Source organism: Echeneis naucrates, chromosome 8 (genome assembly GCF_900963305.1).
Source record: "Echeneis naucrates chromosome 8, fEcheNa1.1, whole genome shotgun sequence".
NCBI lineage: Eukaryota > Metazoa > Chordata > Actinopteri > Carangiformes > Echeneidae > Echeneis > Echeneis naucrates.
In genome coordinates this window covers 8,935,700-8,951,508 of record NC_042518.1, presented here as the reverse complement: position 1 = coordinate 8,951,508, position 15,809 = coordinate 8,935,700, and the positions used below count along the sequence as shown (strand labels likewise).

Genomic DNA, 15,809 nt, shown 5'->3' with positions numbered 1-15,809 from the left:
TGGCACTTTGCAGCTCGTTGTTTTTGTTTGTCCCCTGCAGTGCCCGATCACGATATTCGGTGTGTAAGTGTGTGTTACCGATGCTGGCTACCTGCAGCTGCTACGCATCCGGAGGAGCCGGTGCACATGCTGGCCCCGCCCACCACAGATGTGACGTCACGCTTCAACTTCTGTCAGCGCAACAACTTTCCTGAACACCGCTGTGATTTGAATGATTTACAGTAGTAGACATAGTAACGCCATACACAATATAAAATGTGTATCATATATATATATGCGGAATCCTTTTTCATTATTTGGGCCAGATAGATATTCCACGTTAGACAAATGTGACAAAAACTCAAACACACTTTGAGAGAATGATTTATTCCCACCATAAAAGTCCAAAAAAGGTACAAAAGGCATTCCCTTTTAAGCTTATTCTTTCTGTCTCTTGGCCACCTAGAGGCAGCACAAATGGTGACATATACAACTGTGTGTCATTTCCCTTTTCAATGGCCATCCAAACTCAGGTCCAGTTGTCACTTTGTTTTAACTGTTTTTGGTCTCCAGCAGCTAACTATAACAACTATAACATAGTGTTCACCAGCTAGTGGCAGTTGTGAGTCTGATGCTCAGCGCTGAACGTGCTGTGTATGGTTCTTTTGCTTTTCAAACACTAATTGGCTAAAATGAGAGAGGTGTGAAGCACAAGGTAAAAGAATTATGGGCCACAAAGTTGATGCAAGTCTTCTTTAAGCTAAGTAGAGCGGCAGATTGAGGTGACACGTCTATTATCACTATGAATGACAGCTTTTGCACACACACACACAATTTCACTTCACTGGATGCTCTGTTGTTGGAAAAACATTGATCATAGCAGTAATAAAATTTCATAATCCAGCAGAGTTGCACCTAAGACAAAGTAGCGACATCATGTGAGATGTTTGGACTTCCTGTGGCGATGTCACCAAATTGGCCGTGGCCAGAGGCAATTCACAAATTAGATTTCAGTCTTCCTCTGATTCACCTAATACTGTGTGAATGCACCAATAGCTTTATCTAGGGCGACAAGCAATAAATTATGGATTTTCCCCAATGACCCCAGACCAAAATGTCGACTTCAATCACCTAATTTTTTACTTTGCTTACTACTATCCCAATTATATTACTATATTTTACTTTGAAAGAAAGAAAGAAAATCAATAGAAGACATAAGAAGGCACAGTGAGCTCACAAAAGTCACAACTTTATTGCACCTTTATAGTTAGCTATTGTGTGGTAAGAGCCGCTTTCATTATGAAAGGTCTCTTCCCTGGTCAGAAAAGGTGGTGCAATATATAGAACCGTGAATGCAAACATGTGGACCACCCATTTACACTGGTAAATATTCCTCTGCACCAGTTTGAGAGCAACAACCTATGTCGATTTTAACTAGCCTCTCTTGTACTGTACACACGACAGCGACACAGGGAAGGTCTTGCATGGAAACAGACAACTCTCTTTTACACAAATGAACAAACACATTTGTAGATAAATTCTCAAGTTAACATCCATCAACTGATCCAAATATTATTAGCACATTGAAGATCTGTGTCTTTTTCTTCTTTAAATTATATATTAACATTAAATCCTAAGCTTTTTATAGCCAATTCAAGGCAACATCTCTAGGATGAAAAGAAATGCATGGGCAAATCTTTACAGCGTTGGAAGGAAACTGGTAGCACAAGATGGACTGTACAGTCTTCTACACTGGCAAAGTCATTTTCGTCATATTGTTAAGTTTCTCTATGCATCAACGCCTGGATTGGTGCAAGATGATCCGATGGTTTCAAGACCTGAAGTAATTGTATAAAACAGTCTCTACAAGATGTACAGGATGCAAAATGGTGGTCCAGGCAGAGAGACTACACCGATATGCAACAGGGGAGGGTGATTGGAGATGAAAATGGGAAACAGGATATCTGGGTTCCTGAGTCTCAGCCCAGTTTCTTGGTGACCAGCATGACCATCAGAAAAATTGCATAGAAGATACAAGGGGAAAATAAATTGCTAGCATGTGGCAGTCCCATTCTAACACAGTATAAAATGTAAGCCTTTTATTTCAATAAATTGATAAAGAACAGTTCATGGTGGTCTTTGTTACAGAGAATGAAAAGATCACATCTCCAGACTGAGACCTTGCTGAACACTGGACTGATGAGATGAGCTACAGAGTTTAATAGCTGCACAGTAGAAAATAACTGTTCATGTCATTTCTGATTTCGATGTTGCATTAGGAGCTCTCAGAAAACTTCTAGTTAAACGAGGATATGAAGTAATACTTTCCATTTCAAAGTTCATACATGTCAACGCTTCCACATTCAATTTTTATAACAAATCAACTGAGCACTTATTTGTGTAAAATTTGGAAGAAACTGGGGGTGGGTGGGTGGTGCACATACCCAATTTAAACATGCACATTTGGAAACGGTGGCAATTTAAACCTCAATTTTACCAACAACACGCAGGCAAAATTTGGTCCTTTAAAACAAACCATGTAGCAGATAAAATAACATTAAAATATATAGAGGCAGTTTATCGACAAACAATTTTGGATCTTTGTAATTTAGTAGAGTGATTTCAGGATAAAAGGCCACTTCTTTAATGTTCAACTTACTGAGATTGCTCTGAGATTGTGCACAGGTTTGAATAAAACGCACCAAAGAGTCGTCAGAAACATTTTACCATTATTAGCATGTTTTTCACAAATAGGCCAAACTGGAATTGGTTTCATATTAGCTCAGGGTTCCAGGGAAATAACTAAGGCTCAAAGTTTGCCAACACACAGCAATTTACAAGTAAGAGCTTTCTATTAAATACTGCATGCATAGAAAAGCTTGAGCCACTTAATGTGGAATTTGAAATAAAAAGGGACATGAGTGGTTGAATCCATTTGACCAATGAGGACAACATTTCATGCTGATTAAAAATGTAATCAACATTCAACACTCAAACAGTTAATGAAGTCAGCTGTGCTGCTTTTGGCTCAATCCTATTCTTGAATTTGGGTCTGATGTGAAAACAAGGTTTTAAAAAAAAAAAAAAAAAAAAAAGTATAAAAAGAGAGAGAAAGGTATGCAAGTTTGGTATACAGTATTGTTGTCTTGATTTCCAGTCAGTACAACCTTAACAGCACTCTGAACTCTCAGCGACGCACTCCAAAGACTCGCTTCCCTCCAGGTGTCACAGACCACTTGTTCTTTCTGTCCTGGATTTTCTGGAAGATGCTGCTGCCACTTCTCCACTTTTCTCTTTTATAGTTTTTCATTTTCTTCACCTGCAGATATAAAGTTGAAAGTTAAATGGGCATAATCCACCCTGAATAGATCAACATTTATTTATCAGTTGTATTAACTTTTTCCCCTCTCACCTTTCCTCTGTCAAAGTCTTCATCCCACTCATCTATCACAGTGTCATTCTTTGAAAAGCGGACATCTTCGATAGCATCTCTACTGATTGCAGAGACCTCCCCATCCCAAGTGAGTACTAGAAAAGGCAATCAGAATCTATAAGTGATGATGTTTTTTGCCACCAATGTGTGAATGTGCAAAGAAACTCACCGTTGGCACCGTAGGCTTTATCTGCAGCGTTCCTGAGCAGCTCCTCCACCACACCACTGGTCTTTTTCCCATCCCAAGTGACTGGAGCAGCACGGGCTGGGGTGTTGTCTCCTGATGCACGTCCATCAGCCACTGGAGCCTGGCTGCGTTTGTAGCCATCCTTCACTTGGCTGTCCCATACAACAACTGTGGCTGGATGTGGAACAACAATCAGTGAAATGCTCCAGATCTAGTGAGTCATGCTACATTAGTGCAGCCATGAAATGACTCACTGCAATTAGCATAGCATAAATGAACAGAGTAGCTCATGGGAACACAGGTGTTTGTCCACATACCTATACTTTGTTTGCTGATTTTGTTGTTGTCTGTGGTGCTCTGTTTCGAAGTGGGCTCCACTGGTTCACAATCATTGTTCTGCCCTTCAGAAACTCGCCTGCTCTCTTCCCACTGTCCCACCTCTTCTTTCAGTCTCTTCCTCTTCTTCTTCTTATGTTTATTTTTCAACATTGTCAAATCTCCTGTGTTGTTCTGAACAATTGTGGCCTTGGTCTGAGAATGGCTGTTGGGGAAAAAAAATTAACTCATAACTTAATGTGCTTATTAAAATTGGAGAGGATTTGTGTGTTTAGGTGAGGTTCTTTCACCTAAACCCTATTCTTTTCCCAAGGCCAGACCAAAATGCTAGCTGTCAAACCCTTTACAGCATGCGGAGTAATATTGAAAGCACTGAGTAAAAGGTTTGCGCTAATTTCTTGCCCCTGCAGCCCCTGGCTGATTTTTGAGTGTCTATTAGACATAAGTACAGTTCAATCTGAAAGTCTGTAGCGGTAAGATTTTTTAGACCACAGTGTAGACACATGGATTTGTGTCCTTTTGAGAACAAAAAGACAGACATGTAACTAAACCTGAAACTCTTAAACCAACCTTTCTGATGCAGAGCATGCTGAAGCTGTATCTTGCAGGACCTCAAGCAGTTTCTGCATCTTCTTCTTCTTCTTTTTCTTCTTTAACAGCTCAGAGTCATTTCCCTGCTCTCTCTGATTTGCCTCACACTGCTTTGTAGGGTTGTGAGGCTTTTGCTTAGACTGTTCTGCATTGGATGTTAGACTCCATATACCGCCGTGACACCAATCCTCTTCCTGGTTTGATGTGTCCAGGTGAGATGGAACACACTCTCTTTCCTTGGCTTTCTCCCCATCCTCAGCCTCCTTCTTTTGCTTTTTCTTTTTCTTCTTGCGCTTCTCACTGGCGTTTTCTGCAGGGTTGATCTGTGTAAGTGTAGCTGGGGTGGTTAATGGCTCTGTGTCACCCTCCACTTCAGAATGGCGTCGCTTCTTTTTCCTCTTCTTCTTTTGGTTGAGCTTTTGAGCTGAAGGACTACTGAGGTCTGCTTCTTGGACTGCAAAAGTGAGGTTATTGGAAGACTTGGGGCTCTTTGGGCTGGGACCTTGAAGCCCGTTGGTTTTAAGAGAAAGGCTGGCATTTGGTTTTTGCAGTGTGGAGAAAAGGGACTGTTTCTGAAGGCTCTGCTGTTTGAAGGATCCACTTGAGTGGGTAAAAAGCGATGACTGGACTTTAGGTGGATGGAATGGACCAGTTCTGGGAAGAGAGCAAGAGAGAACATATGGATTAAAAATGCTACTGTGACTTCCCCTTTTCTTTGCATGTCCAATGAAAGCTAACATTTCATACCTGTGATTGTGAGAGGATGAGGCAAAGGTGAGGGGGTTAAGTTGATTTTGATGTGTAGGGTCACTGGACAGCTGGCACGACAAAGGTTGCAGAGCATCAATGTTGCTCGGACTCCGGCTGTGAGCCTGCAGTTATCGACATAAATAAAAACTTGGTGGTCTAAAGAAAATAGCCATGAATGTGACAAAAATAAGGAAGAGAATCAAATAAGGAAAGGGGGTGATTGAAGGGATGGTAGGAAAAGGTGGAGGGAGGAAAACAAGGAGGAAAGGGTATGGCAGAGAAGAATTAGAAATGGTTAGAAAAAAGAAACTAAAGGAAAAGAAGACAAACTCTAACCAAGTGCTTGCATGTGGTTGATTAGACAAGCACACTGGAGAAACGACATGTTACATAATGCAGAACATAAACTAGAAATAGAGTTAACTTGCCTTTATAAAGCTATTCAGTGAAATCAATGGTCAAATCTGGGATAGCAGTGTGGAGTGGGACAACAGGAAACTAAGGTATCATGAGCTTGGACTAGGACAGGAAGTGGTGCTGCTGCTGTGGATGGGAATGACGTTCACCTTCTTGGCCGACAGGGCCAATTTCTTAGCAGGTGGAGGTGACATGGTGCTGTTGGCTTCCGATGTGATGTTGTTGAGAGCTGGGGGTTTTACTTTCGTGTTCTTCTGCTCCTCCGTGCTCTGAGAGCGCTCCACGCTCTTGGCTGGAGACGCAGAGCCGTTGGAACTTTTACGTGGGGTGGAGGGCGTCTCTCCTACTGGAGCACTTTTGGTACCCACAGACTCCTGGGCCACACAAAGGCAATCAAAGGCTGTGACTTTAGTTCTGCGCATGTACACATGGCTGGATAAAAATCTGTATCCATGTCAGAGCTATCAGCTAAGTTTACGTCATGTACCTTGTAGACATTCAAGAAGGTTACGTGATGTTGTATATACACACACACTTAAACAATACATTGAACCTTGGTTCATAAGAGGCTCATTTCAAATGTAATGACCTTCACTGTATGTTTATATATTTTACTATAAATGTTACCTTTGAGTCAGAGGTGTCAGCAGAGGAAGAGTCAGACAAAGACTTAAATGAGGTAGATGCTGCAATGCCTCTTCCCTCGCCACCTTGTTTTTTATCTCCCTCTGTCCTACTGAGCCCGTTGTTGGAAGGGGTTGGAGTGGTGCTGCGTGACTGAGCTTGGCTCTGGGGGGAGGGCTTCTTCAGCTTCTTGAAAGGTTCCTCAATAACCGTGGGTCCGCCTGGGAGCTTGGGGGGGCCATTACAGGATGTGGTCCAGTTGGAAAGCCTAGCTTGGGGCTGGATGCTCACACCATTCCTGGAAATGGGAAGTCCCAAACCACCATCCACAGACTGGATCTTGCGCAGTTGTGCAGGCTCAATTTTCTGAAAACAGGAAGTGGATTCATAATAAAACTATATATGACAAAAGTGTCGAAAGCTGTGAAACTGGGGCACACCTTGAACCATTTTAAAGCTTTAACTTGTGTTGTACCTTTGTGACCTGTGGGGAAGAGAGAGGCCCGTTCAGGTTGGCTCTCTTTATCTGTTCAGATGAGAAGCTGTTCTTCCCAGGGTGTAACAGCCCCTGCTTGGCCGTCTGCCCATCAGCATTCTTCTTGGTTTCAGGAATCCTTTAATTTACCAATAAAGACTTGCAATCAGCAGGAACAGACAACACATTTTTTGATCTCTTGCAGTACTAAAGTGTCTCACCTCAGGTAGAAAAGCACATAAGCCTGCTGGTTCAAGACCACTTTGATGTTACTAGAGTGCACCATTGAATCATTCATTTGGTACCATTGTCCATTGCTTGCCTAAGTGGAAATAACAACATAAAGCTCGTAAGACAGCTACCATAACTTTAAAAAAACATTTTAAACATTATAGTGTGAAGTGTATTGAATTTAATTATAATTATATCAAAAAGTAAAAAACAAAACAGAATAGTAAAGGTTAGACGGTCATTGGCCTTTACAGTGTGACATCATCTTAAATGAAGTCACACTGTAATGATATCAACTGACAATCAATACCATGTGAATCTGATAACAGGGACTTCTCTAGATCAAACAGTCTGAATCACATGATTACAGAAGATCACAGAAGTCATACAATAATAGTGTAGTCATACAATAGCGAAGTCATACTATTATAATGTTATAGCCATATCTCTCTCTCTCTCTCTCACTCGATTTGAGAGAATTTTAAATAGCAAATATTAAAGTGAATGTGAAGCCCCAGCCCATGCTATTCGATGTGCAGTTTTGCACCATTGCTCTATCAATCCACCAGAGATGGTGGAAGGAAATTCTGATTAACTATAACTTTGCACCAGATTACTGTCTGTCTCCATTTGTTGAATATAGGGTGGCTCATCCTAACAGGATGTTGAAATAAAATTTGTTTTTTCTTGTCCTACCTTAACATAGCAATAGTAGTGGCCAGCATGACAACTGTACCCAGAGTGCACCAGAACAGCATAGAGACCATACATAACAGGATCGCCTGAGCTCTGAGACATGTAGGGGCGAATGTTCAGAAATTCTGGGTATCCAACATCCTGAAGGAAATAAAAAGACAGACAGAAAAATTAGACACGCCAGACAAGCCAGCTCTTTTCAAACAACCAACTGTAATGGGAATGTTTTGCTAACCTTTGTTATTTTGCCTCCACTGAAGTTGGCAAACCTCTTCAGCGAAAGGGTCAGAACATTGGATGTTCGATGAACTGTGAAGCGCTTGGTTGCCGGCACTTTCTTTTTGCACCTGGACAGAAACACAGAAAATTAATGATTCCAGGGTATAAAATGCATTTTTATTGTTAATATATATATTTTTTTACTTAAAAATGTACATTGCAAGACTATATTAGGAAGACTCACTTGGCACACATGTAGGCATTCTCTCCACTTAGTACGTCTGGTTTAACAAACAGTTCCAGCGCTCGTACAATGTTTGCTGCTTGCTGTAGTTAAGGACAGACATCATCTACTCAGCATTGCTTGCATCTAGAGCAACAATAATTATGCATATAATATATTCACGGAAATAAAAGACATTTAAAAGTCCTAAAACCTACCCGAATCTCTACAGCAATGTCCAGGTATGGGTCGTATGTGTCTGACACACTTTTACAAAGAGAGCATTTCACTGAAAGACAAAATTTTAATTTTTCACATTTGATTTAGTCTAGCCTGCTAGTAAGTGGATCCATACGGCAATTGCAATAGCAGAAAAGGGTGGAAGTTCATGAATCATAATTTTTTCCCAAAAAAAAAAACAAACTAAACTGTTGATACCTCTTGACCTGAGGTAACCTCCAAAGATCTGGTGAACCAGCGTTGTGGCCTGGGTCTGTCTGTCAAGTCTACAAGCAGGAAGGAAAAAGTGAAAATCACAAAAAAAAAAAAACAATATTCACTGAGACACAGTAGAAACAATGGGGAAAAGCCTTACTTAGGGTAACCATTGAGACAGGCTTTCTGCATGGCATCAATGGTATACCGCAAAAATTCATGGGCATCTTCCTGGCTTCCAAAGCGAAAATGTCTTGCAATTTCTGTGGAAGACAGATGTTCATATTAGTTTTGTGCTAATTCTGGGCTTGAAAACATTGAGTGCTTTGTAAAAGTTGTTTATGGTTTCTCCCTACCACTTACTGAAACAAGATGGTTCAAAACAAAACACTATTTATATATCTGTAACTGGCAAATAATCATCATTGTGGTGCATTTAATAAAGAGTTAGAGGGCGTTATTGACTCCAGAGGCGAATATTCATTATATAAATGTTAGCCTCTGACAGTTCCAACACTGATGGTAAATAGACAAGAATGTCGCAGCTTTAGGCAGCATTATCAACTATCCTATGATCTGCAGACACTTGTATTCTCTAAAAATGTTTCATAGTGGTTACATGTGATCACATTCATATCTAGGATGCTAATGGGTGTGTTCCTGGCTTTACAGTTACAGCACTTCCTGTGTAGCTTCATTTCAGAAACAATTCACATACATTATTAATATTGGGAAGCATGTTACACTGGGGTTAAGCTTTTATGCACAACCAATGGGAAAATTTATAAAATAATAATTTGGGAAGATAGTTGAATATATAGTCAAGTTTAAAGAGCATCCTTTCCTAGTTCACTGACCTCTTAAGTTGCTTCCTCATAAAAACAGTTCAATAATGATCTAATAAAACGTGTACAGTCACTTAGTGACTTCAGCAGACTGATGTCTCATCTAACAGTCTTGCATTAAAGCTAATGCAGCTCTAAACCATTTGCCTCTACTGTTATTCCCTAATGGGAAAAGGGGAAAGTATGAGCTGGTCAAATTATAGTGGTCATCACCACATTCCCTGCATAGCATAGCAGATTTATGACCATGAGTCTGCCTTAAGTGGGAAAAGCGAGTTGGAAAGCACGCAGTAACGACCTGTTCAAGGTACTTCTCAGAGAAGACAAGGACATCTTGACGATTTGAGGCCTGCTGTATTGGTCTTTATTTTCTTTGAGACATGGGATAGCTGATGCTAATTACAGCACCAGTGGCAGTAAGCCCCTTCAACTTTTGCATTGTGACATTGTGCTGCATTTGTGTTTTTGTGGGGTTGTGCATGCTACACAAAATACACAGATGTTGAATTTTCATTGTGTGCATTTATATTGTTCAAGCCGTGGTGGCACATTTCTAAATTTGTTGAGGAAAACAGCTAGATGAATATAGAGAGGAAACATTAACCAAATGGTCCATTTCTACGACTTGGTTTAAAAAAAAAAAAAAAAAAAGGGGGGGTGACTGGGTGGGTGGACTGTACATTCTTGTGCTATAGCTGCTCCTCTCAGCCTGCAGTTACAAGGAGACAGAGAGGGCATCAGGGAGGTGTGGGAGGGGGAAGAATATGGGAGGGAGAGGCAGAAAAAAAGAGGTGCAGAAGCTAGAGACATGATTGCAGCAGCACGTGAAAAAGTAGCATGCAGGTTGGGAGAGTTCCTGTGAGACAACAGCACAGTACCTCACCATGTCAAGGTGCCGCTAACAACTAATCCCTCTTTGCTACACGGTGTTCATTCACATCCTGCAGCCTCACTGCTCTACTGCCGTACTGCAGTTACTGCCTGCTGTCACATGGGATACTGTGGCCAGTGTTGCGTCATTGTGTCTTTGGCAATATTAAACTGAATAAAGCCAGGTGGTTGTGCTTCCTGACATAACCCAGATTGAAAAGTGGCACAAACTGCTCAGACAAAAATCACAATATTGAAGGATGGTGACTTTCTTACTTTTCAGGTCTCTGATGAAGGACACAGGCTTGATGGCATTGCCTGTGTTGGCAAAGGCTTGGATGATATGGTTCTGCATCACACAAATCATACAAAACCCCGACTGGTGACCTGCAACACAGAAACAAAAGAGAAATTTGATAAGTGTGAGTTAAGTGCAGTGAGATCAGGGAAAATAGTGTCAATGCTTGCAACAATGCAATAATGTTTAAAGTTTTTGATGTGGGCCTTTCATACGGAGACAAACGCAATCGTAATCACAGAGCAAATATATTAAGAAATAAGGTCATAATCAGGCAGACACTATTCACATTAATAAGACTTGCAACAACACGCTGATAATTTTCTGATGTTTTGATTAAAAAAAAATTTGTATTGTGAGTGAAATTAGACAAATAATGGTTGGCATAATTTTTGGGTTTATTTATGACAATACACTAGCTGGTAAGCCTTTAACAAGATTTTTTCTCCCTCCTATTTGATGCAATTTCAAATGGTTACACATGTCAATGTCTGTTTCACAAGTAATAACACAATCCAAGATAGAGATTTGAAAATGTATTCAGGTTTACGCATTTTCAAATTGGTAGATGAGGAAAGTGGCTGATCTACTTTTATGTCTACATTTAAGGTGAACAATTCTAGTACGACCTGTATTCTTGGCTTAATCAAAATGATTACAGACTGCTGAGTGTGTCAGACTGCATACAACATATTAGGAACAGACTGAAGCGGTTTTGTGTGTTTCCCTTCTTCAGCTGCCTTGGCTTGCATTCCACTGCAACTTTCAGGCATATGCGTCTGTGCTTGGTGGGGTTAAAAACCCCATTGGTGTGGGTAGTATTAAGAAAAATTTTAATAAATGGGAGTCTGACTCTGACTCAGGTACTCACAGGCACGGCTGTGCTCCTTTGAGAGTAGGTAATTGGCAAGTGGCGGAGTGTAGGTGAGACACTGCACTGTGGAGTTGAGGAAGCAGGTGTTTCCGAGGTTGTGGAGACCAGCTCCCACCCTGTATGTGCGCTCCCATTTGAGGGTAAGCCTGTTCCCTGGAAAGAGCATCTTCTGTGGGGCTGGGATCCCATCACTCTGGCCCCCAACCACATTCTCTGAGACTGAATGAGGAGTACAGTCATTTTTGCGACATTAATCACAATGAGTTTTTAAGTGTTAGAATCAAAGGATAAATAGCAAATGTGGAAAATGTCAACCAATCTATTTTTTTATGTTGCATTTGAGAGCTTACCTTGCTTCTTTATTTGGGAAGGCTCTGTGGCCTTCTGCCCCGTAGCACCCTCATTCCTGGGGTTGAGGATCACATACTTGTTCTTTAAACTGTCCAGTTGATAGGAGAAACCCTTGCTGGCAGGCTCAAACTCTATCTTTTGCAAAAGGACCTTCTTGGCAGATGAAGCCAACAATTTGTTGAGGTCACCTTCATCGCCTGTCTCCTTTCGACCAGGTTTTAATGCCTCCTTGAGTTTATCCACTATAGGCATTGTTGGAACATCACTGCAAAGAAAACAGATTGGGTGTGAGTGTGGTAAATTGGTCAAACAGTTACTTCACATGAGGCTACACAAAACAACTAATAAAGCTTGTTAACCCATCTACAAAAGGTAACAACTATACATTATCTAACAATGTCTACACGCTATTCAAAAGGCACCACTGGTTACATTTCCCATTTGTGTCAAGGTGCAATGATAAACCTGGTGACCAAATAAACGCTGAATTTATCCCTCAGCCTAGTGCCTAATGAAATCCCTGTTTGTTCTTGTTTCAATACCCCCGTGGGCCACATATCCTGACATGGCTTCACAATAGGTACAAGGACCGAGTGCATTTGAGGAGCCAGCTGGGTCTTGGCAGCTGTCCCCACAGTTATGCAATACATCAGAAGTTGGTAAGTAAGGGTGGGGGAGTGTATCTGAGATAGGAGATGATTAGCATGAAGCATGAGTTGTAAGCAGCTGTTAACTGCCACATCTAATTCTGAAATGTACCATTGTATTAATTTTATCCTTACTATTTACCATTGCACATTCTCTACATACACTTTATCATTGGTGATATGAGAGTTACAGAATGAAACGAGCTAAAGAGGAATGAAAAAAATAAGATATTTACATTGGCTATAAGCTGTCGCTTTAAATTCACTGTGGCTGAGAGCACTGAAAGGGAGTAGTTCAGTATAGATAATAGCAGTGCATATTTCCACAGCAACCCTCCGCTGGAGTCAGGCGAGTGAATGACTTCTACAAAAGGCAGCAACTGGGAAAATGTGTTCAGTACTGACGAGTAGTAAGCTAATCATTCACTCACCTATGACCTCAGTTTACTTGGGATAGAGTCCTGGTGCACCAAAACAACAATCGTGACATCACAAGGAGGGACGGGGGGCTGAAAATGCATTGTGTGCACAAGGGCATGGTGACCTTCATGTGCTGCTGATACTGATAGAACCAAGAGCGACACAGCCTGCAGGGACACGGCTGACTGCAGTGATGCAACTGCTACTTCAGGCAGCAATATTGATACACTTGCCAAAACAGAGGTCTTTAATCTGATTATTAATTCATGACAATAAACATAACAGCTAAATCTGATTGTCTTGTCATTATACCTATCCATTTTATTTCATCCAGAGAATTTATTAGCTTGCATGTTGCCAGGCTGATGATGAATAGTCTTGTCTTTAAAGAATCCAGCAACCTTTAGATATTGTAATGTGAGTATCTTTTTGCAATATCTTGGCATGGATAATAGATAAGGCTACAAGCACTAACATTCGTGCATATGCAACTGGTCAAACAAGCAATTGTAAGCTCAAGCTTCTGTCAAGTAAAAAAAAAAAGAAACCTTTTACTGGTAGTTGCCTTGTGTGACATTTGAATCACTACTGTGAAAGCATAAAATGGTCTTATTTATAGATGTGGATACTTCTAGTTATTATTATCTATGAGAATTGTGTCATCTTGTCAACATTTTTTATTTAGCAGGATAATTTTTTTTTTTTTTTCCCCAGCCAGTTGAAATGCACATGTAATAAACCTTAACTGTGCACCTGGTGTTGCAAACGCTGTAGTTCAGAGAATATTGTTGACTAAGTATAAAGGGTATAAGTGTATCACAGTAGGACTTCTATACAGTGTATAGGAAGGATAGTAATATATAGAAATACAACACGCCTAAATGGAACAGGGTAAGTCTGAATCTTCATTAACAATATGGCAGATGGAATCAATTTCCTAGAGAGAGCTATTCATTTATTTATTTATACACGCATATAAACATATTCTAAACTTTAAAACGTAAAAAAAATAGACTCCATTCTCTTATGATAATTCTCTGCCTTGCAACTCAACCACAGCAAAAAAATGAATTTAGAAGAAAATTGTAACCAAAGATATCTGATTTATACCAAAGAGAGAAAAAAAACATACATTGGGCAAGGAAGCTGACTTTTAGTGACTGGAGATGCAACAAATATTTGACAAATTTACATTTTCACTGTAAATGTATTTAGTTCAGGATTGCAGGTTGGTCAAACATCCGACTGTAAGTGTGTGCTTCACTACAAACCACACAGAGAAGTTATGATTTTCATGAGAAGGTGCAGAAAATGCGATGACTTCCAATAATATTGTAAACCCCGGTCAACGAAGTGAACCATGTGTATGCCAAAGGCCGAAATTTTTGGAAAGCGTCAGAACAGGCTGGTTAATTTGAAGAGTACAAAATCTTATGGCAAATTGTTGAATCAACACACAGTGATTCCCTGAACCAATGCCGGGTCAGTAATTTGCCACATCGACTAGAAGCTCAAACGTTTCCTCCAACCTGCATCATTTATATGACAGGTAGCAGAAAATCCTAAATATCCAACACTCACTGGAGGATCAGAAATAGGAATATCGGGCACTTGAAGGCAGTTCCGTTATTACTGTCACTTTTGAAATCCCTCCATCGTTTTAGTTAGCTACTCGGTAACACGAGGTTTGAGTTCAGCCGCTCCGAAATGAAGTGTGTAATAGCTGAGTCTCCTCAGGACTCCTCGGGCCAGTCATCATAGCTTCAATGCTAGGTGGCTAACCTCAACCCCAGCTAATGTCGACCCGAAGAAGCTCAGGTTCAGAAATAAAACGCCGTTTTATCAATTCAAAAATGATGCAAAGCCTTGGACATTTTCTCGTTTGTCTTTCCGTGATTGAGAATGCATCACGTTTTCCCCGTTTTTACACTTGACAGCAGCGGGAAATTAGCCAGGGAGCTAACTTAACGTGGCGAGAACCTCCAGCCTGCCTCAATGCTGCAATGTGGTGTTAGCATCCCAGCGTCCGGGCGGCTAACACGTCCCAGCCGCCATGTCCTGCGTGTGCGTTCAACGACACCAGCCCTACAAGTACAAGACGACTATTTCCAGCCGGTTTCTCGTCGCTTACCTTTCTTTCAGTCGTCCTAAATCGTTGACGGTAGATGTCCCGCTTCCTCAGCTGTAGCTTTCGACTCTGGTATTTTCGCCCATGCTGCATTATCAGAGGGCGGCGACGGCGATGACTGACAAGGATAAAAGGCCAATCAGAGGGCAGGTCACGCCGACGTCAAAGATTTGAGCCAATCAGCGCTGTGATGGACGTTGAGCAGTCGGAGGAGAAGCACACGTGACTTCCAGCCAGCGCTGTTTACCATCCACAGTCTGTGTGTGAAAAATTATTCACGTAGCGGCGAAGAGCGCCGAAATCATACTGTGTCAGGCCTTGTGTTTAACACGAAGCCACTGTTCGCTTTCATGAGATTTTAGCAAATATCTAATTGTTTGCAGATTTTATCCGTAGCAGGCATTTGTCTTGTAATTTCCCGTTAAGCGTTCGTGTGGTACCATCACAGTCTCCTTCAATCCAACTTCAACCTTTATCACATTAAAACAAATGCAATGTCTTGTTCTACTATAGGAGAGTTACTGTGAATGATTAATGATTTCATATTGTAACATAATGAGCGTGTCAGGGTTGATATTTACACGTGTGTATATTGATGGACCCTTGAAGGAATGTACGTGAATGTCAGATGTTGCTGCATCCACTAGGAGGCAGCAGAGTGCTGTTTTGGCGTCACAAACCATTCTTATACTGTGTCTGCTAAAAAGTCTGTAAAATACTAAATTAAGAGACATAAAATCACGAATGAGTGAACGACATTATGCCCAGATCTATTATACT

The 15,809-nt window shown here is 40.9% G+C and overlaps 1 protein-coding gene across 1 annotated transcript; it reads right to left on the bottom strand.

The window, feature by feature from the left end:
* Nucleotides 1-375: 375 nt before the first annotated feature.
* Nucleotides 376-15,142, bottom strand: usp36 (ubiquitin specific peptidase 36). Its single transcript, XM_029509275.1, has 20 exons — nucleotides 15,033-15,142; nucleotides 11,834-12,099; nucleotides 11,481-11,702; nucleotides 10,588-10,698; nucleotides 8,757-8,859; nucleotides 8,600-8,667; nucleotides 8,380-8,450; nucleotides 8,183-8,265; nucleotides 7,955-8,066; nucleotides 7,720-7,860; nucleotides 7,014-7,114; nucleotides 6,793-6,931; nucleotides 6,321-6,683; nucleotides 5,843-6,067; nucleotides 5,274-5,398; nucleotides 4,506-5,180; nucleotides 3,917-4,140; nucleotides 3,582-3,773; nucleotides 3,392-3,507; nucleotides 376-3,298 (listed from the first exon to the last, which is right to left on the bottom strand). The coding sequence occupies exons 2-20, from the start codon at nucleotides 12,084-12,086 to the stop codon at nucleotides 3,167-3,169; spliced, it is 3,456 nt and encodes a 1,151-aa protein (XP_029365135.1). The 5' UTR covers nucleotides 12,087-12,099; nucleotides 15,033-15,142; the 3' UTR covers nucleotides 376-3,166.
* Nucleotides 15,143-15,809: the final 667 nt, after the last annotated feature.